General features: G+C 48.8%; 1 protein-coding gene across 1 annotated transcript in view; it reads right to left on the bottom strand.

Annotated features, from left to right (window-relative positions):
* Positions 1–11,290: 11,290 nt before the first annotated feature.
* Positions 11,291–25,418, bottom strand: part of PADI2 (peptidyl arginine deiminase 2) — a 54,750-nt gene continuing 40,622 nt past the window's right edge. Inside the window, exons 11-16 of the mRNA XM_023219836.2 lie at positions 24,703–24,854; positions 20,756–20,900; positions 19,931–20,024; positions 15,878–15,963; positions 14,587–14,715; positions 11,291–13,789 (exon numbers count right to left, since the gene is read on the bottom strand). Coding sequence (XP_023075604.1) covers positions 13,556–13,789; positions 14,587–14,715; positions 15,878–15,963; positions 19,931–20,024; positions 20,756–20,900; positions 24,703–24,854 — 840 coding nt within the window. The 3' untranslated portion in view covers positions 11,291–13,555. The remainder of the gene's footprint in view (positions 13,790–14,586; positions 14,716–15,877; positions 15,964–19,930; positions 20,025–20,755; positions 20,901–24,702; positions 24,855–25,418) is intronic.

Genomic DNA, 25,418 nt, shown 5'->3' with positions numbered 1-25,418 from the left:
GGGTCACCCAAACTGGCTGAAATATGGGAAGACTGCCATTCTCTCTCTAACTCCCAACTGAATTGTTGTCTGAGCTGAAGAAAGCTCTTCCTGCAAGGAAGGTATTTCTAGAGAATTGATCCTCTTAGCATTTTCAGGGTTCTTTCATCTCAAAGGCAGATGCACCTCTAGATAAGCAACTACCCTTTTAGTTTGCCCAGGTCACCTTGGAAAAAGCAGTCTGAGGCCAGCATAAGTGAGACCTTGATTTATGGAGGGACTCTTGGTGCCAATGGGCCCACACGCCCTGCAGTCACATCATTCCTGGGCTTCGTGGGGATTTGGGGAGCTCAAAGTTATGGAGGAATAAATTCCTGGGCGGCTGTACCTCCGCCCTGGACTTTGGGATTCCAGAAAGTCACAGCTGCAGAAGGACTTAGAGATTTTCATGGTCTGCTCCTGACATACTTTCCCAAGGTGTCCTCGTGATAAGACCCTAGGTTTTTTTGGTTTATTTCCATTCGTCTAGAGAGTCACATATTGCTTTTCACCAGACAGTCTGCTAGGCACTGTGTTTATACTGAACTTTATCACTTACAAAGGTGTTTACATGAACTGTCTCATTTAGTCCTCATAACAACACTTTTGGGTTGGAAAAGCTGCCCCTATTTTCCAGACTTTCTCAGTCTTTGGACAGCAGGAAAACGGAGCAGCCTTAGGTGAGCATTTTGCTTTAGGAGGTCTTTCTCCCCCAAGAGCTGTAAGTCATGTCCAGAACTGAAAATTAAAACCAGCATGGCAAGGTGGCTCATACCTGTAATCCCAGCACTTTGGGAGGCTGAGGTGGGACGATCGATCCCTTGAGCCCCAGTCTGGGCAACATGGCGACACCCTGACTCTACAAAAAATTTAAAAATTAGCCAAGCGTGGTGGTTGCACACCTGTAGTCTCAGCCTTGGGAGGCTGAAGTGGGAGGATTGCTTGAGTGCAGGAGGTCGAGGCTGCAGTGAGCTGCGATCACACCACTGCAACTCCAGCCTGGGCAACAGAGCAAGAGCCTGTCTCAAAAAAATGAAAATAAAAAACAAAATAAAAAAGCATTATGTTGTATGAACTGTCATTTGTACAATCAATTGTAGTTTGGTGTCTTGTAATTTAGGGCAACCTGGATGATTTCCCCCAGCCAGAGGGTGAAGGAGGGTTGGATTTAGGAGGAAATATCAGATGTTGCTTGGGAGATTCATTTGCCTCTGGGAAAAACCCACTTCGCAGCAATAGATTGATGTGGTGGGGCTCTGGGGCCTTCCATCTAAAACTTAGGATTCTTTTTTTTTTTTTTTTTTTGAGAGAAAGTCTCGATCGGTTGCCCAGGCTGGAGAGCACTGGGGCACGATCTTGGCTTACTGCAAGCTCTGCCTCCCGGGTTCACACCATTCTCCTGCCTCAGCCTCCCGAGTAGCTGGGACTACAGGCGCCTGCCACCACGCCTGGCTAAGTTTTGTATTTTGTTTAGTAGAGACGGGGTTTCACCGTGTTAACCAGGATGGTCTCCATCTCCTGACCTCGTGATCTGCCTGCTTCGGCCTCCCAAAGTGCTGGGATTACAGGCATGAGCCACTGTGCCCGGCCAAAATTTAGGATTTTATTTGCCTTTGGCCAGTGGGCCTCGTCCTTTCTGTCTCTCTGGCTGTCTCCTGAGCATCTCCATCGGGGTGTCCCAATGGTCCTTTAAACCCAACCTATCCCAAACGGTACATCTCACCTGAGGAGTTTATACTTCTCTTATTAGCACCACCATCTACCTGATATCCAAGGCAGAAACTCGATGTCATCTTGGTTCTTCTCCCCGCCCCACATCCAACCAACTCCCACCATAGCCTCCAAGGCTCCAGGCTCCCCCGCTCCCCCGCAGGCCCTTCGAGTTGCTTCTGTTCCTGTAATACAACCTACTCTGTTCCCCACCTTATTCCCCACCTCCATGCCTTTGCGTATGTCCGTGTCTTGGATTTGGAGTCTCCTTTCCTCCTCCTTCATGTGGCTGACTTGTCATCATTGAAGATTCAGCTCCAACTTTTTCCTCCCTTAGGAAGTCCCTTCTTGACTGTCCCTATCAAAGTATCCTCTGCATATGCCATCCATGACGCAACACCTGCTTTAACAATGACCCATTCATGTGTCTGCCTCCCCAGACTGTGGGCAATTTGAGGGCTTGACCCACTTAACTCTATTTGATTTTCTCCATATAACTTATTGCTATCTGCAAGTTTGTTTTTAATTCTTTTTTTTTTTTTTTTGAAACAGAGTCTTGCTCTGTCGCCCAGGTTTAAGTGCTGTGGCATGATCATGGCTCACTGCAGCTTCGAACTCCAGTGCTTAAGTGATCCTCCCACCTCAGCCTCCCTAGTAGCTGGGACCACAGGCGTGCACTACCATGCACAGCTACTTTTAAAAAATTTTTTGTAGGCCGGGCACGGTGGCTCACGCCTGTAATCCCAGCACTTTGGGAGGCCAAGGCAGGTGGATCACTTGAGGTCAGGAGTTCAAGACCAGCCTAGCCAACATGGTGAAACCTGTCTCTACTAAAAATACAAAAATTAGCCGGGTGTGGTGGTGGGCGCCTGTAATCCCAGCTACTCGGGAGGCTGAGGCAAGAGAATTGCTTGAACCTGGGAGGCTGAGGTTGCAGAGATTTTTTTGAGAGACGGAGTCTCCCTATGCTACCCAGACTGGTCTTGAATTCCTGGGCTTAAGCAATCCTCCTGCCTCCCAAAGTGCTGGGATTGCAGGACTGTGTGTCCATGCCTGAACTGAACTAGTTTTTTTTTGAGAGGGAGTCTCACTCTGTCACCCAGGCTGGAGTGCAGTGGCACAATCTCGGCTCACTGCAAGCTCTGCCTCCCGGGTTCACGCCATTCTCCTGCCTCAGCCTCCCAAGTAGCTGGGACTACAGGCGCCTGCCACCACGCTCGGCTAATTTTTTGTATTTTTAGTAGAGATAGGGTTTCACCGTGTTAGCCAGGATGGTCTCGATCTCGTGACCTCGTGATCCGCCCGTCTTGGCCTCCCGAAGTGCTGGGATTACAGGCTTGAGCCACCGCGCCTGGCCCTGTTTTTAATTTTTTATGAATATATTTATTGTCAGAGCCTCCCATGACTGATGTCAAGGACTCCCAGAATTGGAATAGACGGAATTGGCAAATCAAAATGTCAACCAGCCAGCGGCACAGACCCTTTGTAGCCCCTACTCCAGCCCTATCTATGATCGTTCTCAGAGAAGCCTTGTCCCTTATGCTAGGGCACTCGGTGGTCATCTGTACTAAGGTTCATGGGGATATTGGGGGTGACTAATGATGGTAACTGACACATTTGGAGGACGTACTGTGTACCAGGCACCATGCAGAACACTTTGGGTACATGTCCTCTCTCTAATCATTTCAGCAACGGCACAAAGTAGGGATTACTATTCTTCATTTACAGTTGAGGCAGCTGAGCCTCAGAGAGGGTCAACATCTCACTGCAGGTCACCCAGCAAGTAGGTCAGCCTCTTCTGTTACGTAGGTGGCTGGGCTGCAGGCGTGCTCCTAAGGCTCCTGGGAACATGGTGGTTGCAGCTACTCTGGTCCACCTGCAGAGGGTGCTGCTGCCTCACAGAACTACCCAAGGCTCCCTACCAGACCTTGCCAACCTGCCCTTAGAAAGGCCTGATCTAAACTCTCTTCCCTCATCCCGTGCAAACCCCACCATATAATTAGACTTCTCAAAATATTCTCTTCGAGTGGGATGGGGACAATCATAGGCTACAGTCTTCTCCAATTTCAAGAGCAACCTCTGTGGAACTCCCGGAGCAAAAAGTCATGAGCCACCCCCACTCCAGATGGAGCTGCGTTTCATACAGCTGAAGTCAGCTCAGCTGCTGGGACTTAGCAAGTGGCCCAAGGCTTTCTGGGGACTGTCATGCTGCTGGCCCTATAGCAGCACACACACACATACATTTGGAGCTCACCCACCCTGCTAACCTCTGCCTCCTCCCAGATGCCTGCCATCACCAGCATACTCTCAAATGAGCAGTTAGTTTGTTCCTCTGGATGTGTATGAGTGGGCGCTTTGCAAACACGGTATATTGCCATGATCAAACGCCCTTTCCAGCTCAAAAATCTGGATTTTGAGCACTGTTTTCTATCAGAGACAGAGCCATGCAAATGAAATGCAAAAACGAATAGTGATAAATATTCATGTGTAGCAGGTAGATGTCAGCCGACTGGAAACAAAAGTCAGAGAGCTGCAGAATGCTAAAGGCAATTTGGCCTCTTAGGGAGGCTGGTAGCTAGAACGGTTAAGGGTGCAGGCCTTAGGGATCTGAAATCCTGTTATATCAGCCATTTGCTCTGTGATCTTGAGCAAGTTGCTTAACCTCTTTGTGCCTTCATTTCCCGTTGTGTAAGGTGGTAAAAAAGAAACAGTTACATTGCAGGGAGGAGAATTAAGTGGATTAGTGTCTGTAGGGCGCCATCAATCTTAAATTGGTAGTGGAGAGTCCAGCTGGGGGAAGGAAAGAGGTAAAAGATAGCTGTGCCTTATTAGGGGAAATAGATTATGCTTATCAGAATGGGAAGACTTCAGCATACATATGATGTCAAGGATTTCAGGCAGCTCTAAAAAATTATTTTAGAATACTGTACATATGTAATTAAATTCTCACTATGTAAAAATTTCAAGCAATATAGATAAAGCTTAAATCCCCTCAGTCACACTTCCTTTCCCAGGGGTGATTGCTATTGTCAGTTTCATGGGATTGCTTCCAGATTTTTTTTCTTTGTATGTATTTACATATGTATGTTTCTACAGAAATTCATGGCTTTGCTTGCTGTTATTATTTTATTTTATTTTATTTTATTTTTAGCTGGAATCTCGCTCTGTCACCAGGCTGGAGTGCAGTGGTGCAATCTCGGCTCACTGCAACCTCTGCCTACCAGTTCAAGTGATTCCCCTGCCTCAGCATCCCGAGTAGCTGGAATTGCAGGTGTGTGCCACCACGCCTGGCTAATTTTTGTATTTTTAGTAGAGACGGGGTTTCACCATATTGGCCAGGCTGATCTCAAACTCCTGACCTCGTGATCTGCCTGCCTCGGCCTCCCAAAGTGCTGGGATTACAGGTGTGAGACACTGTACCTGGCAGTTTTTATTTTTAGAAAATGCAAATGATAATATATATGTTCTGCAAGCTGCCATTTTTTCATAAAGTGCTGTGTCTTAGAGGTCTTTCCATACTAGTATGCATAGATCTGTTTCATCATATGTGCTGCAGAATATTTAAAAGCAGGGCTACCCTGATTTGCTTATTCCTCAGGCAATTTCTTAAACATGTTTTCCCTATGAGTTTAATATCAATAAACAAACATGTTACTGTCAGTTTCCTAAAATACAAGATTGATCATGTGACTGCAGTGACCTCAAACCTTCAGAGGGTTTCCAGGGCACCAAACCTAGTGTTTCCAGCATGACTGCAATCTACATTTTAGCTACTCACTATAATCACAATTTCGCAGACATGTTACACACCTGGACCTCTTTGTGTCTCTACTCAGCTTGGCAACCCCTCCTCCCCTCTTTGCCTAATCATTCATTTCTACATTCATTTGGCAGTCATTCACCTTAGCACAAATGAACACCAGGCCATCCTTGCTCATTCTTCCAGCAGGAAAGATGTGTGTGTGTGTGTGTGTGTGTGTGTCCACAGATTTTTGTACCTTATTCATTCCTCCATTCAGCAAGTATTTATCAGGTGCCTATTCCATCAGTGTGCCTCTCTGCTTTCCTGTCCGTCTCCCTGACTCGGCTGTCAGCTCCTTGAGGGATGAGATCATGTCTCATGCTCAGGGCTTTCCAGGGAGAACAAACACCCTGGTTCACCGAGCATAGTTCCGGATTCTCCTGTTGCCCTGGTGGAATTATTTGTAGGGCTCCTCTGAGCTCTCAGAAATGCCGTGGTTTAGAGGAAAAATTGTAGGATCACTGGTTTTACACACAGTAGACTCTTGGCAAATGTTAATGGAAAAAAGTGAATGGATGGATGAATGAACATAATTTGCTTTTCACGATTTAGGGATGCCATCTTACTCCGAGCTGAGAACTAGAGAGAACACATACTGAGCTACATAGAGATCATTTCATTATGGGCTTTATTGCCTTAGAGGAGTTTGTAGGAATCCTATAATCTCTAGACATCTTGCTTGCAGGTAGAGGGGATATCTTGTTGATAAGATTCTTCTAATAGGACACCTGACATGCTAAAAACGGACTGGTGCAAAGATAAGGTAACATTTGTGAATGAAAGAATGCTAAACTTGGGTTAGGAAGCTGTTTCTTTTTTCTTTTCTTTTTTTTCTTTTGAGACGGTGTCTTATTCTATTGCCCAGGCTGCAGTGCAGTGGCATAATCTTGGCTCGCTGCAATCTCCACCTCCCGGGTTCAAGCAATTCTCCTACTTTAGCCTCTCCAGTAGCTGGGATTACAGATGTGCGCCACCGCGCCTGGCTAATTTTTGTATTTTTAGTAGAGACGGGGTTTCATCATGTTGGCCAGGCTGGTCTTGAACTCCTGACCTTAAGTGATGTGTCCACCTTGGCCTCCCAAAGTGCTGGGATTACAGGCATGAGCCACTGTGCCCGGCTAGAAAGCTGTTTCTGAGATGTAGTCAAGAGCAGGAGCTCAGTGGGTGGGCTCTGGAGCCAGACCACTCAGGTATGAATCCCAGCTCTGCCATTTCCTGCTGAGTAATCTTGAGCAAGTCACTTCCTCTCTCTGAGCTTCAGTTTCCTCATCTGTAAGGTGAGGATAACAGCCTCACAGCTTAGTTTTGATAATTATATGAGATGACGAATGCAAAGTGTTAGGTCGAAACATCAAAAATCGCCTCTATTTGACCATTTTGACCTTCCAAATGGGGTTTCATATAGTTCCACCTGGCGGGAATGCAATCAGTGTTTAAGAAATGTTTGGGCTGACTTTTCTGCTTCCATTGCCTAGCTGAACAGATGTTTCATTCTTTTATTCAAAACACATTTGCTGACCACCAACTATGTGCCAGGAATTGCCATCAGTGGGAAAACAAAATATTCCCCCCCCTTTATTTTTATTATACTTTAAGTTCTAGGGTACATGTGCACAACTTGCAGGTTGGTTACATATGTATACATGTGCCATGTTGGTGTGCTGCACCCATTAACTCGTCATTTACATTAGGTATATCTCCTAATGCTATCCCTTCTCCCTCTCCCCTCCCCACCATAGGGCCCGGTGTGTGATGTTCACTTCCTGTGTCCAAGTGATCTCGTTGTTTAATTCCCACCTATGAGTGAGAACATGCAGTGTTTGGTTTTCTGTTCTTGCGATAGTTTGCTGAGAATGATGGTTTCCAGCTGCATCCATGTCCCTACAAAGGACACGAACTCATCCTTTTTTATGGCTGCATAGTATTCCATGGTGTATATGTGCCACATTTTCTTAATCCAGTCTGTCACTGATGGACATTTGGGTTGATTTTAAGTCTTTGCTATTGTGAATAGTGCCGCAGTAAACATATGTGTGCATGTGTCTTTATAGCAGCATGATTTATAATCCTTTGGGTATATACCCAGTCATGGGATGGCTGGATCAAATGGTATTTCTAGTTCTAGATCCTTGAGGGATCACTACACTGTTTTCCACAATGGTTGAACTAGTTTACAGTCCCACCAACAGTGTAAAAGTGTTCTTATTTCTCCACATCATCTCCAGCACCTGTTGTTTCCTGACTTTTTAATAATTGCCATTCTAACTGGTGTGAGATTGGTATCTCATTGTGGTTTTGATTTGCATTTCTCTGATGGCGAGTGATCCCCCTTTTGTGTGTGTGTGTGCGTGTGTGTGTCTGTAATGGAGTCTTGCTCTGTCCTCCAGGCTGGAGTGCAGGGGCATGATCTTGGCTCACTGCAACCTCTGCCTCCGGAGTTCAAGTGATTCTCCTGCCTCAGCCTGCTGAATAGCTGGGATTACAGGTGCCTGCCATCACGCCTGGCTAATTTTTGTATTTTAGTAGAGACCGGGTTTCACCTTGTTGGCCAGGCTGATCTCGAACTCCTGACCTTAGGTGATCTGCCCGTCTTGGTCTCCCAAAGTGCTGGGATTACAGGCATGAGCCATGGTCCCCGGCCAGAAAACAAAAAATTCCTTTTAAAGACTGAACGTATCTCTTCAGCTCTTCAGTAGCACAGTAGCCTGCGCATGGGGCCTTAGCATGCTGGTCAGAGACTGTTAGTCATCTTTGGGTGTAACCAGGGCTGTCAGAAAGCAGACTTTTGCTGATGGAAGGTGAGGGGTCGAGGCCAAGCTGGCGTGGCCTGAACCCAGTAGTTTCCTTAGAGACTACCCAGAGAAGACCTTTGCTTTTTCAAAGATCAGGGCTGAAAAGGAGCCCAGCTGGCCAGGGTGATGGGGTGAAGGTCTTTCACATCAACCAGGCTTGAGACAAGGCTGCAGAGCCGGGCTGTCTGCCTGGGGGCATCCTTTTTCTGCATGTCCACCTAGAGAAGGGATCCTACATGCCGCCATTTGGTGTCACTCACTGTATTTAGTTGCTAATAACTTTTCCATCAGCCCCTTGGATCTGATACCACTTGGGTGAGGATCCTACATGAATCTCACTGGTGAGGCAGATTGATTCCTTGGCTGCTTTTTGTTTCTGGGGAGAGACCTCCCCCCAACCACTTCCATGGGGTTTTGGCTATGCCAAGGTGTGGCTCAGATCCCATCTGGAATGCTGGAGGAATCTGAGATGACAAGCTGCTCTCACCTGGGACTCCAAGTACACATTTTAGATTAAATGCAGAATCAGTTGTATCCACAGGAACAGTGAGAGTAAAGAGAGGACCTGGTGGGGCGTTCCCATCTTGACAGTGGGCAGAGGGAACTTGGCCAAAGACAATCACCTTGCAGAGAGAGAGGGAGGTCCTGGTAACTTGGCAGCAGCCATGATTCAGACAAGAGGACTTTCTGGAAGGGCAAGGGTCTGCATACCAGGGCCAGTGATGGCTCGTGTCTATTTTACATTTCTCTTCTCAGTATTATTACAATAAACTTTTATTAACCATTGCAGTCAAACTAGCTGGACTCTGGGGGTTTAAGGAATGTGCCTATTTCCACAATTGGCGCTCAGCCTGGCAGAGAAGATTCTAGAACAATACCTTCCAATATGATAGCCACTTGTGGCTATTGAGCACTTAAAATGTGGCTAGTCTGAATAGATGTGTGATATAAGTATAAAATAAACATTAGATTTCAAAGACTTACTACCAAAAATGAGAATGTAAAATATCTCACTGAAATTTTAAAATTTGGATTACATATTGAAATGATAATGATTTGGATAGATTGGGCTAAAGAAAATATATTATTAAAATTAATTTCACCTGCATTTTACTTTTTAAATGTGACTACCAGGAAATTCAAGATCACATTATGTAGCTTGCATTATATTTCTACTGGAAAGTGCTGCTCAAAAGTCTCAAGGTGACACTCAGTGACCCTGAGGTGGGTGATTGGCCAAGATGTGAAAATATCACCAGGATGAACTTGTTGAACATCCCAGCATCCCTTGGGGAGTTGCAGAACTAGATGGGTCAGGAAATCCATGAAAGATTGGCCTTGCAGTGGCTTGGACCACATTAGTTGGGTATAAAAGGGGATTTCAGCAGGGCACAGTGACTCACACCTGTAATCCCAGCACTTTGGGAGGCCGAGGTGGGCAGATCACAAGGTCAGGAGATCAAGACCATCCTGGCCAACATGATGAAACCCTGTTTCCACTAAAAATACAAAAATTACCTGGATGTGGTGGTACGTGCCTGTAATCCCAGCTACTCTGGAGGCTGAGGCAGGAGAATCACTTGAACCAGGGAGCTGGAGGTTGCAGTGAGCCAAGATCATGCCACTGCACTCTAGTCTGGCGACAGAGCAAGACTGTCTCAAAAAAACAACAAAACAAACCCCCAAAAAGGGGATTTCAGAGGCCTGGTCGCCTGGGTTAAGCCTGGGAGTAAGTCAACCAGTGATTTTCATTTTGCAGTGGCCTCTTTAAAACAGTGGCACCAAGACATTTGTCCAGAAGCCCAAGATGGGACTAAGGAGTGAGAAGGGCCCCAGGTGTCTCCCAAAGAACTTGGAAGCAGCTTCTAGACTCAGCAACCAATCAGGTGGCTCCGTTTTAGGGCCTCAGGGGTTTGTACACAAAGACCCTGTTAGATCACGGTTATGTTGTATGGATTTTCATACCATGGGTCAAATCACAAATACTTGTGTGTAATAGCTTTTTATTAAAAGAACACAGCATCACCCAGAGCAGTGGACATGGCTGGTGCCCTGCCCAGACCCTCTTCTGGTTGTGGCAGCCCATTCCCCCAGCCTGTGACTTTGCTCCTAATCCCAGTTGTGATCTTTAGATGGTTGTCTGTGAGCTCCTGGTACCCTCTCACCCATTGAGAGGGCCAAAGTCCCCACAGCCAATGACTGGTGCAGACGGACAAAGACTCAGCCTCCAGACAGGACAGCTCAGAGGTGCCTTTTATGCTCCAGAGCTCTCCAGGGATCGGTCTGAGGCTTCACATCACACTCTTGTATGGTTTCTTCCCCTTCCTTGGCCTGCTCCCCCAGTTCCCATCTTGGTTTCTCCTGGAGGCTCTTTTTTTTGAGACAGAGTCTTGCTCTGTCATGTGGGTTGGAGTGTAGTGCAGTGACACAATCGTGGCCCCGTGCAGACTCCACGTCCTAGGCTCAATCTATCCTCTTGCGTCAGCCTCCCGAGTAGCTGGGACTACAGGCATGTGCCACCATGTCCAGCTATTTTTAAAAATTTTTTATAGAGATGGGGATCTCACTATGTTGCCTAAGCTTGTATGGAACTCTTGGGCCCAAGTGATCCTCCTGCCTCGGCCTCCCAAAGTGCTGAGGTTACAGGCATGAGCCACTGTGCCCAGCCCTTTCTTAATAAATCACTTGTTCTCAAATGCTCATCTCAGGGTCTGCTCCTGGGGAACCCCATCAGAACAACACGGTCAGACTTTATTGCAGGTACTGGTCTTCGCCTTCGGGGGTGGCCATGTAATATGCAGTCACTGAGTGTGTGGGGGATTCCGAACCCTCGAGATACCTATGCTGAGAGCGCAGACCCCATGCCCAGAACAGCAGGGGCTGCAGGACCAGGAAGGCCCAGTATGTGGCTTGCCTCACTCCAGGCCGTGTCTATGAAGCAGCAAAGAATATCACACCAACAGCCATGTGACTTCCCCTTGGACCATTTATTTCATTGTTCTTTAGTCGAGCTCTTCCCTAAACATCTTTAGCTCTCTACCACAGGCTCTTTTCCAGAAATTTGAAACTGTGTTCTTCTTGCCATCTTCACGACACCCCCTGCCCTCTTACATAGGATATTTCAACATCAAGGTGGAAACAGGAACTTAGCTGAGTTTTGCAACAGAGAAGCGTGTTCTAGGCCTACATTTATAGAAGGTGGGGGTGGGGAAGAGCCATGAGTCCACAGGGGTACATCCACACCGAGGGTCGTCACACTGGGTGGGCAAGTGAGATGGGAAAGGGCGTGTGAGTCCTGGGAGCTTCAGAAACATCAGAAATTACCGACATCATTGGGGAAAGCCTTAGAAAAATCTATAAAGACACACTGTCTGCACGTGGGAGGCGCTCACTTCCCCCAATGTAGACTAAAAAAAAAAAAAAGAAAGAAAACCCATAAACCCACATTAACCAAACACACACACACATGACAAACTCTAAGTCTCCAGACAGACACCCTCAAATAGGCACTTGGTGTTTTCAGCTCTGGGGCTGGAGAGATCTGGGGCTTTGGCCTCCAAAGGCAGGAGTTGCTGTCCCCAGAGAGGAGACAACGGCTTCTGGAGGCTCTGGGGACTCACTGGATGGGTACTGGCCAGCTGGATGGGAAGGAGGGCTGTTTAAACAAGACCCCCTCTCACCGCCCATTTCACCACGACAGTGACTTGCTGGAAGTTTTGTGCCCTGAGGATGGATTTCTGAATATAGTGGGCTGGCATTTCTAAAGAACGCATCACTGAAGGGGCAGGGGCTGGCCTTTACATGTGAACTTTGCATGTTGGGGACTGATGGGTTCCATGCCAGTAGGGACCAGGTGCAGATTGCTACTAACCACTGTGTTTGCAGAGCCCAATGCCGTGCCTGGCGCTTAGGGGCATACAACAAATGTTTGTTGAATGGTTGAAAGAAATAATCCCAAATGAAAATCTTGTTCCTCCAAGAATATAATTACATTATAACCTTTTCATTGGTTATGAATTGGTTCTTCAAAATGGGATTATAATTCATTTATTCTTCTGGCCCTAAAGGAACCTTTAAAGATTGAAATTGAGTCTTTTCACTTGGAGCCAGGAATGAATCTGGGTATGTCCAAATGAGAGGGTCTTTGGCAAATGCACTGGTGAATTTCAATGGGATAATCAAACCACCCCTAAGCTGGCAGCTAACCCAGAACTGGCTGTTGGGCTGGAGGGCAGGCCAGGGTCCTTACGTGTTGGATCTGATGTCTGGGGAGGAGGGGCTGGTCACTTATTATGCCCCGGGAAAGGCCTGATTCTGGCTGCTGGTGAACAAGTTCTTGTCTAGTTGCCTGGACAGATGGCATCAGGAATAAAAAGGAAGAAAATCAAGGCAGTGGGAGGAGGAAGGTCAGGGACTGGCCAGAGAATCAAGGACCAGGCAAGAGAAGGTGGATATGGCTGACCAGGGGCATCTTTACACATTGAACTCTCAGGCCACAAGTATGCTGGTCTGGGGAGAAATCCCCATGCATGCGGGGGAACCTGCATCCATGAGACAGATGAGGCAAAAGGAGCATCCCACACGTGGGGAAACCTGCTCAGATGAAATATTTCCAGGAAGGTTCTAAGCAAACTTACTGGACCCTCAGGGAGTGGGGAGGACTAGCCAACAGTGTCCATGCTGCAGAGAGAAAGCCAAGAGGATTTGAGAGATTGGTAAGGAATGAAAAATTGGAGGTGGCCACCTGGAAACCCTGAGGGAGGTGGATTTGAAATGATGATGGCAGTTCAAGATACGTCTAGGGTCCTGGGGTCCTGGGGTCCCTTTCCATGGATTCTACCTTGATTTTCAGAGCATGGCTGCTGGAAGAACTGGCGATCCCAGAATCTCCTTCCCTTCTCCCCTCATTCAATGTCAGACTAGAGACTCAAAATTCTTTGGGGAACGGTTTGGGCACATGGTTTGCTGTGTTTTGTTTTGTTCCTTATGTCAGGGCTATAGAGACACTGGCCCAACTATTTTCAGCAGGGACAGAGTCGAGGCTCACTGGGGATGGCTTCAGAGGACACTGAGGCCCCGCTCAGGGAGGGCAAGGCACAGATACCCCAAATCCCACCCCACGTCCCAAAGGTCTCCCAGCGGGGCTGTCCAGTCCATGTCAGCAGAAGGCTCTGGGCATGTGAGGGGTCTGGAGAACTCAGGGAAGGAGGCAAACACCAGGGCCCCTGGCAGGTCAGGGCACCATGTGCCACCACTTGAAGGTAAAGGGCTTCCTGCGGACGTTGGTGCCACAGTGGACTTCCCCCAGAAACTTGTGGTAGGCAGAAATGTCGTCGATGAAGGTGCATTCGAGGCCCAGGGGCTCCAGGAGGCCACGCACGTGCATCTCCAAGCAGCACTCCTCCTCGACCTGTGGCCCGAATGGCTTGGGGATGCCCAGGTCCTTGTCCAGCACGATCATGTTCACCTGTGATGGGTGATTGTGATGGTAACAGCTTCCATTTAGTGAGCATCTACTATATACATGCCCGTCCTAAGCTCACTGAACCCTCACAGCAACCTGTGAAGTAGTAACTGTGATTGGATAGGGACGGAGCGTGTCTAAGTCACTCACAAATGGCAGAGCTGAGGCGGAGAACCAGGCAATCTGCCTCTGTATGTACATGTGTGCAAAAGCATTCACATGTCTGTACATGGATGTATACATGGCTATATATGCATGCATCAGTGTGTACATGTACATGTGTATGAATGTGCACACATGCATGAGTATGTATGCATTTGTGTGTGCATGTGTATTTCTGTGTGTGTGTATATATGTTCATGCGTGCACGTATTTCTGTGTGCACGTGTATGTATATGTGTCCACGCATGCACGTGTGTTTATGTGTGCGCATGTGTGTATACATGTATCCATGTGTGCATATGTATTGTTCTAACCTCTTTCTATGTTATGGAAGACTCTCCTCTATGTAACAGGAATCCCTTCTGTACAGAAAGGACTTTTAATTTTTTGCACAGCACTTTCCTATCTGTTAAGAAAAAGGGTTCCCAGTATCTCAGTGAAGCAGCTAGGACGAGCATATTACCCCTAGGAGGAAATGGAGGCCCAGAGAGGGCAAGTGCCTGAGGTGAGGTCACACAGCAGTGCAGCCAGGATTGGGACCTGGGCCTCCCCATTGGACAGCCTCAGTTGAGGGGTCCTTCTGGATCTGGCTGCCCTATACTGGCATGAGGCGAGGGTCGGGGTCCGCAGGGCCTCACCATGTTTGGGAAGAAGGCTCTGGCGCGGTGGTCCTTGTCCATCTTGAACAGAGCAGGCAGGTCAATGATGTCCTGCTCTGTCAGTCCCAGCTCCTTCTTGAGGATGTCACGGTTCCAGTCCAGGCAGCGCTGGGAAGGAGAAAGGAGGGAGGGCATGCAGGTGAGGGGGACACACACCTGCCACCTTGTCAACCCCATCCCTGTCTGCAGCACCAGGCCAGGGGCCCCGGCATTCCAGAGAGACTTCTAGCACTCAGTGGGTACCTCTGCAGCCTCTCCCCGGCCCTGTCTACCAGGGTTCAGGACAGAGGATGGTCACAGATGTCAGAGCAGCAGCTGCCATTTCCCCAGCACTCACTAGAGCCGGTCCCTGTGCTAAGTGCTTCCCACACAGCACCTCAGTGACCCCTCGGGCCACCCAACACTGATGATTTTGGTAATAACAAAAGCTAATGTGTACATGTGCCTGGTACTTCTAAGGGCATTACATAGACTGCTTATTTAAGCTCCAGCCCTGTGATATAGATGCTATTATTATCCCCTTTTAATTTTTTTTTTTTTTTGAGACTGAGCCTTGCTCCATTGCCCAGGCTGGAGTGCAGTGGCATGATCTTAGTTCACTGCAACCTCCACCTCCCAGGTTCAAGTGATTCTCCTGCCTCAGTCTCCCAAGTAGCTGGGATTATAGGCACCCACCACCACGCCTGGCTAATTTTTGTATTTTTGGTAGAGATGGAGTTTCAATATGTTGGCCATATTGGCCTTGAACTCCTGACCTCAGGTGATCTGCCCGCCTCGGCCTCCCAAAGAGTTGGGATTACAGGCATGAGCCACCACGCCTGGCCAAAATTTTTATTTATTGATTTATTTTGTAGAGACAAGTGTCTCACTATGTTGCCCAGGTTGGTCTCAAACCCCCGGCCTTAAACAATCCTCCCGCCTTGGCTTCCCAAAGTACTGAGATTACAGGCATGAGACACTGTGTGTGGCCCCCATTATCCCGTTTTTAGAGATAAGAGAACCAAAGACAGCCTTAGTGAGTTGCCCATGGTCCTAGTCCCAAGTGAGGGGGCGGCACAATTTGACACTCCTTTAACCCCGGGACTTTAACCCAGAAGTAAAGCAAGGAGGCTGGCTGAATGCTGGTGGAGGCTCTTCCCTGTGCTGCTGTGCTCCAGGTCAGGAGCTTCTGAGCCCTCGGCCATTCTCTACGGAAGGCCCAAGGATGTGAGGGCCTGAGCCTCATCCCTCCCAGGGGTCCTCTGGCCCGGCACCCCTGCCCTGCCCTCACCTGAAAGTACAGGTTCTCCTGCACGAGGCTCTCGTTGGACAGAATCTTGTTGATGGTGATTCGCTTGCTGCTCATCCCACCCAAGCCTGCAGGGGTCAAAGGTCAGGGGATGGTCAAGCTTTAGATACCCAGGCTGGGGGTTCCCCTTTTGCCAAGACCCTCCAGTCCCTGGGCTAACTGCTGGACCGGGACTGGGGAGATGGGGCTGGGGACAGGCTGGATCACAGGAGGGCACTCCCAGGAGAAATCAGGCCCCCTCTGTCTGGGAAGGGCAGCACATACTCTTTTCTCCAGTGTTGACTATGACATCTGAGCCAGGACAGTGGTGGCAGCTGCCTTGCTCTCACTCTGGCCAGTGGGGTCAGGGGTGGTACAAGTAGCCCCCTGGTTCTCCCACCTAGAGTCTGCTCCTAAGGATGAGCAGCTGACCAGCATGAATGTGGCAGAAGCAGCATGGCCAAAGGGGACACCCTTCCCATTTTCCAGAACTGCCTCATCTTGGCTGCTGCTCTGGAGTGGCCTGCGTCTGGCTCCCATACCACACGATGGCTTATATGGCTTCCAGCTTGATTAGTAATGCCTAATGCTCAATGAGCACCTACTGTGTGGCCGACACTCTTCTAAATGCTTTACATTGAATTAACTCATGGATCCTCCCCACATTTCTATGGGGTAGTCGCTACCCTGAAAAATGAGGAAACTGAGGCACAGAGAAGTTATGTGACTTGTCCCAGGTCTTACATTATTTAGCAAGCAGCAGAGTTGGTGTGCAGATCAGTCTGATTCCAGAGCCTATGCTCTTAACCTATTATTTATTCTTTTTTGGCCTCATCTGGGAAGAGCCTGCTGGTCCATTGCACTTCCCAGGTTTATAGCTGGATAGCAGCAAAGATGCCCAGCTATAAGCTGGATGTAATCTTTGAGGCTTAGGGACTCAGAAGGCAGGGTCCAGGTAGAGACAGAAAACTTTAGGGATCTGTGATTTTCTAAAACTGATCTAAGTTCAGGGGATAGGTTCATATAAGAATTTTTCTTGAGGGCAAGTCTGTAGTTTTTTTTTTTTTTTTTGAGACAGAGTCTCGCTGTGTCGCCCAGGCTGGAGTGCAGTGGCTAGATCTCAGCTCACTGCAAGCTCCGCCTCCCGGGTTTATGCCATTCTCCTGCCTCAGCCTCCGAGTAACTGGGACTACAGGTGCCTGCCACATCGCCCGGCTATTTTTTTTGTATTTTTTTTAGTAGAGACGGGGTTTCACCGTGTTAGCCAGGATGGTCTCGATTTCCTGACCTCGTGATCCACCTGTCTCGGCCTCCCAAAGTGCTGGGATTACAGGCTTGAGCGACCGCGCCCGGCCAAGCCTGTAGTTTTTATTGTCTTTTAAAGGGATGTGTTTTCCCCCAATGTCGTGGGCCCTGATCCAGCAGAGATCCTGGCTCTTTGGTATTGCCTGACTCGCCTTCCTCTCCAGGTCTGCTGTGCACTTCCAGTCTCTGCTGACTGCACATCCGCGCATCCTCTCTATGTCTGTCCCAATTATGTGAATGTCTAAGTCCAGGAAATAATGTCTCACTCCTATACTGACGGCGATGATGTCTGACCATGCCTTCTGCCCATCAAAGTCCACTTTTCTTCCTGTGCCCAAACTGCATTATATCTATTTTCTCTCTATCTCTCTTTCTAAAATACAAGGAGAAATCTGGGGCACTGCTTGTCCCTATTTGTACAAAAATAATGGTCCCTATATCCTATGGGTAGTTTTTGAGGGTATGTTTAATATTAGAGAGGAAGCCTCCAGAAAGTCAGGACTCAAGCTTGCCAATCCAAGAACAAACTTCCCATTGATGGGGAATTTAAAAAGGGTGGTGGTGTTAAATTGGTCTTGTCTGTCCTAGACATCAGTGACAGTCAGGAGCACTGTCTTTGGATCTGAGGGGCAGTCATGTAAGTATCAACCAGCTGTGGGAGTGGATACCAAGCAGAAAAGTGACAAAAGTAATTTAAGAAAAAAACAGGCTGGGCATGGTGGCTCACGCCTGTAATCCCAGCACTTTGGGAGGCCGAGGCGGGCAGATCATGAGGTCAGGAGATTGAGACCATCCTGGCTAACACGGTGAAACCCTGTCTCTACTAAAAATACAAAAAATTAGCCAGGCATGGTGGCGGGCACCTGTAGTTCCAGCTACTCGGGAGGCTGAGGGAGGAGAATGGCTTGAACCTTGGAGGCAAAGCTTGCAGTGAGCTAAGATTGCACCACTGCACTACAGCCTGGGTGACAGAGCGAGACTCCATCTCAAAGAAAAAAAAAAAGTATAATGGATATAGAGAGTGCTGATGCTTAGCCAGCATTGTAGATGTGTTTAATGTCCCGGAACTGTGCCCTTACTAATGGTTAAAATAACAAATGTAGGCCGGGCACGGTGGCTCACGTCTGTAATCCCAGCACTTTGGGAGGCCCAGGTGGGCGGATCACGAGGTCAGGAGATCGAGACCATCCTGGCTAATACGGTGAAATCCTGTCTCTACTAAAAATACAAAAAAATTTAGCTGGGCATGGTGGCGGGTGCCTGTAGTCCCAGCCACTTGGGAGGCCGAGGCAGGAGAATGGCGTGAACCTGGGAAGTAGAGTTTGCAGTGAACCGAGATCGCGCCACTGCACTCCAGCCTGGGAGACAGAGCAAAACTCTGTCTCAGATAAAACAAAACAAAACAAAGAAAAAACAAACAAATGTATTAGATTAGGTATATTTTGTCACAATAAAAAAGGTATTGGACATAAGGATGGCAACAGCAAAACACTGGGGACTACTAAAGTGGGGAGGGAGACAGGAGGGAAAGAGCTGAATGACTAACTATTGGCCACTATGCTCAGTACTTGTGTGATGGGATCATTCATATCCCAAATTACACAATATACTCAGGTGACAAACCTGCACATGTACCCCCTAAATCTAAAATAGAAGTTGAAAAAGAAAAAAAAAGTATGAGGAATTGGCATGGTGTCCATAACCTGGCTGGCTGTCTCCACCTGATCATCTTTCCCTCTTTCCGTGATCAATTCAAATGCAAATCTCATCCCGTCTATGTATGTCCCAATTATGTGAATGTCCAAATGTAGAAGATCATGTCTCACTCCTGGGCTGACAACCACGATGTCTGACCATATGCCTTTTGCCCACCAAAGTCCACTTTTCTTCCTGTCCCTAAATTGTATTGTATCTATTTTTCTCTCTATCTCTCTTTCTAAAATACAAGCTCCTTGAATGCAGACTGCACATCAGTTTTCTTTTCTTTTTCAAAATTTTTATTATAGAGAGGCTGGGTGTGGTGGCTCATGCCTGTAATCCCAGCACTTTGTGAGGCTGAGGCAGGTGGTTCACCTGAGGACAGGAGTTCGAGACCAGCCTGACCAACATGGAGAAACCCCATCTCTAGTAAATACAAAAAATTAGCTGGGCTTGGTGGTGCACGCCTGTAATCCCAGCTTTTTGGGAGGCTGAGGCAGGAGAATCGCTTGAACCTGGGAGGCAGAGGTTGTAGCGAGCCAAGCTTTCATCATTGCACTCCAGCCTGGTCAACAAGAGTGGAACTCTGTCTCAAAAAAAAAAAAAAAGTATTATAGAGATGGGGCTCTCACTATGTTGCCCAGATTGGTCTCGAACTCCTGGCCTCAAGTGATCCTCCTGCTTCAGCCTCCGAAGGTGTTGGAATTGTAAGCATGAGCCACCCGACTTAGCTGCATGTCAGTTTTCAACCATTTAACCCTCCACTGGGTCTGCTGCCATTTCAAGTATACACTAGGCCTTGAAGATGCGCTATGCACTGCTGGTGACACAAAGGAGCTATGGGCTGCTCACAGTCCACCCAACCACAGCAAAGGTCACAGGAGGCCAGAGGTGCTTCCCACCACGGCGACCTCGCAAACCCCGGATCAGGCCAGACACCCAGGGAAGCGGAGCTGGGTGCTCAGGGACAAAGTGCTCATCTGCGCCACCCTCCCGAGGTCTCTCTGGGGCCTCCAGCTCGCCACTTCCTGCCAAGGCCCTGTGACCACTCACCTTTGAACATGATGGCCTCTCCATGGCCGTCCTTCTGCTTCTCTCGGAAGAGCTTGTAGCAGGCCGAGGTGCTGGCCATAAGCAGCAGGAATTTCTCCAAGAGACAGTCCAGAGGGACAGAGTCAGCAGTGGGAAGGCACCCAAGGAGCACGGCGGAGGCCCTGTGCTGCGGACCCAGCGCCTTGCCTGCTCATTGCCTCAGGCCCCCCACGCCGAGTGGCAAAGGCTGCCGGGGAGGGTGTTCTCTGCTTCAGAGGAATATTTCTCACCTTTCCTCTACCTCAGCAATGTCACCAGGTCAAGGCTCAGAGCCAAAGGTGGCCTTGGACAGGACTTCTCCAAGTTGCCAAGCAGCCATGCAATTTGCAGGGAATTTCCAGGGTATGAAGTTGTACCCATAAGAAAATGAAAGAACCTCTTTCCAGTGCCACAGGTGCATACTCTATTTCTCTCTAGAGTGTTACCGCCAACACAGTAGCCACTAGCCTTGTGTGACTATTGAACACTTGAGCTGTGGCTAGTCTGAATTGAGATGTATCATATGAGTAAAAATCCTTATCAGGTTTTGAAGATTTAGTATGAGAAAAGAATTTAAATCTCTTGTTAATAATTTTTAGGTTGATTATATGTTGAAATGCTAACATTTTGGATTTATGGGGTTAAAATTTTACCCACCACAGCAACAACATGCAAACCAGCTTTGGCCTACTTCCTCCTTCCTTTATGCTGTCTGATTCCCCTAGCTCTTGCCCCCTGCTGGCAGGGGCTGGTAATACATGGGTTTGTCGCTACCCCATTCACTCCAGCCACAGGGGGCTAGCTTACCTTTGTGCCAGGGATGGGGACAAAGGACATGAACTCATCCACGTGGCCCACAGTCAGCCAGTCCGAGTAGAGCTCCACGGGCGCCTGCACCTGCTGGGCCTTCAGGAAGTCTCGCACCACCTTGGTCATCCTCCGACCACCAGACCTGGAGAAGGGAGGAAGAGGAGTTTCAGAAAACTACCCACCTTACCAGAGGGCCTGCGAAAGGAGTTTGGTCTCTGGGACCCATCCCATGTGTCCCACCCAGAGTGGCATCAGCAGAGAAGTCCCAGGAAGGAGACTAGGCTGGGTTAAGAGACCCTGGCACAGGCAGTAAGGCGTTTGAGTCCAAGGGGAAAGAAGTAGGTGTTAGTTGCAGCTGCGGCCTGTATGAAGGGCATGGAGCCCAGGCTTCAGCCCTCGAGGGTGCCTGTGACTGTGCGGAGGCCACATTCTGTGTGTGAGAGTCCCACCTGGTCTGCCGGAGGGGGCTAGGGCACAGGAGGGCTCCCAGATCTGCCCTCATCCATGTGCTTCTTTGCTACATTAACTTCCACTTATTTTAATCTTTTTTTTTTCCCGAGATGGAGTCTTGCTATGTTGCCCGGGCTGGAGTGCAGTGGCGTGATCTTGGTTCACTGCAACCTCTGCCTCCCAGGTTCAAGCAATTCTCCTGCCTCAGCATCCTGAGTAGCTGGGACTATAGGCATGTGCCACCACGCCTGGCTAATTTTTGCATTTTTAGTAGAGACAGGGTTTCACCATGTTGGCCAGGCTGGTCTTGAACTCCTGACCTCGTGATCTACTCGCCTCAGCCTTCCAAAATGCTGGATTACAGGCGTGAGCCACTGTGCCTGGACTTATTTTAATCTTTAATCAGTTCAAGAGACACCTCCTCCAGAAAGCCCTTCCTCATTTCTGTTTTTTGTTTGCTTGTTTGTTTTTGTATTTTGAGATGGAGTCTAACTCTGTTGCCAGTGCAGTGGCATGCTCTCGGCTAACTGCAACCTCTGCCTCCCTGGTTCAAGTGATCCTCCTGCCTCAGCCTCCCAAGTACTGGGACTACAGGTGTCCACCAGCATGCCCAGCTATTTTTTTGCATTTTTAGTAGAGATGGGGTTTTACCATGTTGGCCAGGATGGTCTCGATCTCTTAACTTTGTGACCTGCCCACCTCGGCTTCCCAAAGTGCTGGGATTACAGGCGTGAGCCACCGTGCCTGGCCAGCCCTTCCTCATTTCTAGACTCCCAAGGTCTTCAATCTCTCCATTATCCTCTGAGGATAACCCTAGCTCCTTAGGGTGGCCAAGAAATTCCCTTCTGATCTGGCTCCTGGCCGGCCCTCCTCCCTTGCTTCCCTCCCTTCCCCTAGTTCTGTCTGCTCCAGCCGCCTGCTACACTTGCTATCGCTTGGGGCTTTTCCTTTTGCTGTTCCTTCTGTATGGAAGGCGCTTCCTTTATGATCTCCTGATGGCTGCCTACTTCTTTTTTTTTTTTTTTTTTGAGGCGGAGTCTCGCTCTGTCGCCCAGACTGGAGTGCAGTGGTGCGATCTTGGCTCACTGCAAGCTCCGCCTCCCGGGTTCACTCCATTCTCCTGCCTGAGCCTCCCGAGTAGCTGGGACTACAGGTGCCCGCCACCTCGCCCAGCTAGTTTTTTGTATTTTTAGTAGAGATGGGGTTTCACCGTGTTAGCCAGGGTGGTCTTGATCTCCTGACCTCGTGATCCGCCCGCCTCGGCCTCCCAAAGTGCTGGGATTATAGGCGTGAGCCACCGCGCCCAGCCAGCTGCCTACTTCTTAACATCCAAGCCTCAACTCTAGTCACGTCTTCAAACAAACAACAGCTAAGGCACCCCTGTCCCCAGGAATGTTTTATCAAGTCACCCTGTTTTATCTTCTCCATTGCATGTATCAGCATTCAGAATTATCTAATTGATTTACTTGCTTCCATGTTTATTTGCTGTCCTGCCCTTACCCAGTTGTAAACTCCCTGAGAGCTGGGACTTCGTCTGTTCGGTCACTGCTGTATCCCCAGAGCCTAGAATTGTGCCTGGCACAGAGTAGGTTCTCAATAAATATTTGTCTTTAAGGGGCCCTCCCTGAGCTCCTCAAGGGGATTGGGGGCCCTTCCCTGGGCTGCCTTGACTCCCTGTCATTCTTTCTGTCATTGTACGTCCCTCTATTTCATCAGGGTCTATGTGCATGCCTGAGACCTCTGCCATCTCCTAGAAGGCAGGGGCTAGGCCTCCTGTTTGGGACCCTGTGCCTGACACAGGGCCTGGCACTTGGCTGGTGCTCAGGAAATGGTTGCTGAGTGAATGAGTGACCACTGAGTGGAGGGAGAAGGAGGCAAGAGTGGGCAAACAATCGCTGCCTGTGCCAGTGGCCTCCCACAGAAGGTTGAGCATCCCATGTGACTCGGAGGAACCTGGTGCCCAAATCCTGGCTGATCCCATCTGTGCAGGCTCCTGGCAGCCCTTTTGTGGCCTGAGAACCTAAGGTATTCACTTTCTCCCCAGTGACTGCCCTGACAAGGAAGAATCTTTTCACTGGCTGGTGGATCAACTGGGCAGGGAGTGAGGAGAATCATGGACAGGCCTGGGAGCCAGGGAGTCACATTTCTGGGGCAGGACTACATCTGCTCATACTTCTTTTAAGTATGGTATTCCTGAGGATTCATTGGTATGCTCCCACTCATACCTGTCAGTTTTCCTTTTCTGGACTCCTCCCTCCCTTCCCCAGCTGATTTATTTAATATTTAATTTAATTTTGTTTTCTGAGACGCAGTTTTACTCTTGTTGCCCAGGATGGAGTGCAATGGCACGAGCTTGGCTCACTGCAACCTCTGCTTTCTGTGTTCAAGCGATTCTCCTGCCTCAGCCTCCTGGTAGCTGGGATTACAGGCGTGTGCCACCACGCCCAGCTAATTTTGTATTTTTAGTAGAGACGAGGTTTCTCCACGTTGGTCAGGCTGGTCTCAAACTCCAGACCTCAGGTGATCCGCCCACCTCAGCCTCCCAAAGTACTGGGATTACAGACGTGAGCCACCGCACCTGGCCTAATTTTTTTTGAGACAAAATCTCTCTCTGTCACCCAGGCTGGAGTACAGGGGCATGATCTCAGCTCACTGCAACCTCTACCTCCCAGGTTCAAACAATTCTCATGCCTCAGCCTCCCAAGAAGCTGGGATTACCACTATGTCTGCTAATACTTGTATTTTTAGTAGAGACGAAGTTTTGCCATGTTGTCCAGGCTGGTCTCGAACTCCTGGCCTTAAGCAATCTGCCTGCCTCTGCCTCCCAAAGTGCTGGGATTACAGGCATGAGCCACTGTGCCCAGCCTATGTATCTATCTATCTATCTATCTATCTATCTATCTATCTATCTATCTATCCATCCATCCATCTATTTACCTATTTTTGAGATGAGGTCTCTTTCTGTTGCCCAGGCTGGAGTGCAGTGGCCTGATCTCAGCTCACTGCAACCTCCACCTCCCAGGCTCAAGTGATCCTCCCAACTCAGCCTCCTGAGTAGCTGGGACTACAGGTGCATGCCACCATGGCTTGCTAATTTTTGTATTTTTTGTAGAGACAGGGTTTGCCATGTTACCCAAGCTGGTCTCAAACCCCTGGACTCGAATGATCTGCCCACCTTGGCCTCTCAAAGTGTTGGGATTACAGGTGAGAGCTACCGTGCTCGGCCAACCAGCTGATTTATAATCTCATTATACGCCTTTCCATGTGGGGAAGAGAGTTGTTTATTTAGTTATATATTAGATCCTAAATCACACGAAGATGTAAAGTTTAGCTTAATTTTCTTTCCAAGAGTGTCAGTCTCTTAACAGGAAGTTGTGGGAGGGAACAATTCTCCCAGCCACTTGCTCCATGTGTGAGCAACCCAGGCCACCCTAAAAGAGAAACAGTGACCTCCCCACTCCCACAGCCCCCAGCCCCAGCCTGGCTTCTCTTACAGAGGAAAACTGCTCCCGATGAGGATGCGGCCAAGAGGGTATGTCTTGCCGTTCACGGTCACTGGGGGACTGACCTCCAGGTTTCCAAACGAGTCAAGGCTGGTGACAGGCTCAAAGAGGGGCTCCCGGGTCACGTAGCCAAAATCTGGGCCCTAGGCAGAGGGCACACACCTGCATTAGTCTTCTGCAGCCAGGGTCCTCAGCCCCCAAGCCAGCTACCCTCTTTTACCACCTTCAGTCTGGGTCTGTGGGCACTCAGTTTCTAGGCGGGTTGTCCATGGTCTTCCTATGATTAATAAAGAGCAGGGGCCTGGGCACGGGGAGGCTGAGTGTGTGAGCACGTCGGTGTCAGTGTGAGAGTGCAGGTGAGAGTGTGTGTGAGAGTGCGTGGGAGTGTGAATGTGGTATGTGGGCATCTGCATTCCTGTGTGTGCCTCTGTTTCCCAAGCACAGATACATATTGGTGATTTCAGGATTAGTCCCCATTTTATGTTATGCGCCTTCAGTTTCCCCATCTGTTTTGTTGTTGTTGTTGTTTGCTTGTTTTTGAGATGGAGTCTTGCTCTGTCGCCCAGGCTGGAGTGAGGTAGTGCAATCTCAGCTCACTGCAACCTCTGCCTCCAGGTTCAAGTGATTCTCCTGCCTCAGCCTCCCCAGTGGCTACAATTACAGGCAAGCACCACCCCTGCCTCATTTTTGTATTTTTAGTAGGGATG

The sequence above is a fragment of the Piliocolobus tephrosceles genome, chromosome 1 (assembly GCF_002776525.5).
Source record: "Piliocolobus tephrosceles isolate RC106 chromosome 1, ASM277652v3, whole genome shotgun sequence".
NCBI classification, from domain to species: domain Eukaryota; kingdom Metazoa; phylum Chordata; class Mammalia; order Primates; family Cercopithecidae; genus Piliocolobus; species Piliocolobus tephrosceles.
Note: the sequence above shows the minus strand (reverse complement) of the source record. Positions and strands in the feature narration are given on the sequence as shown.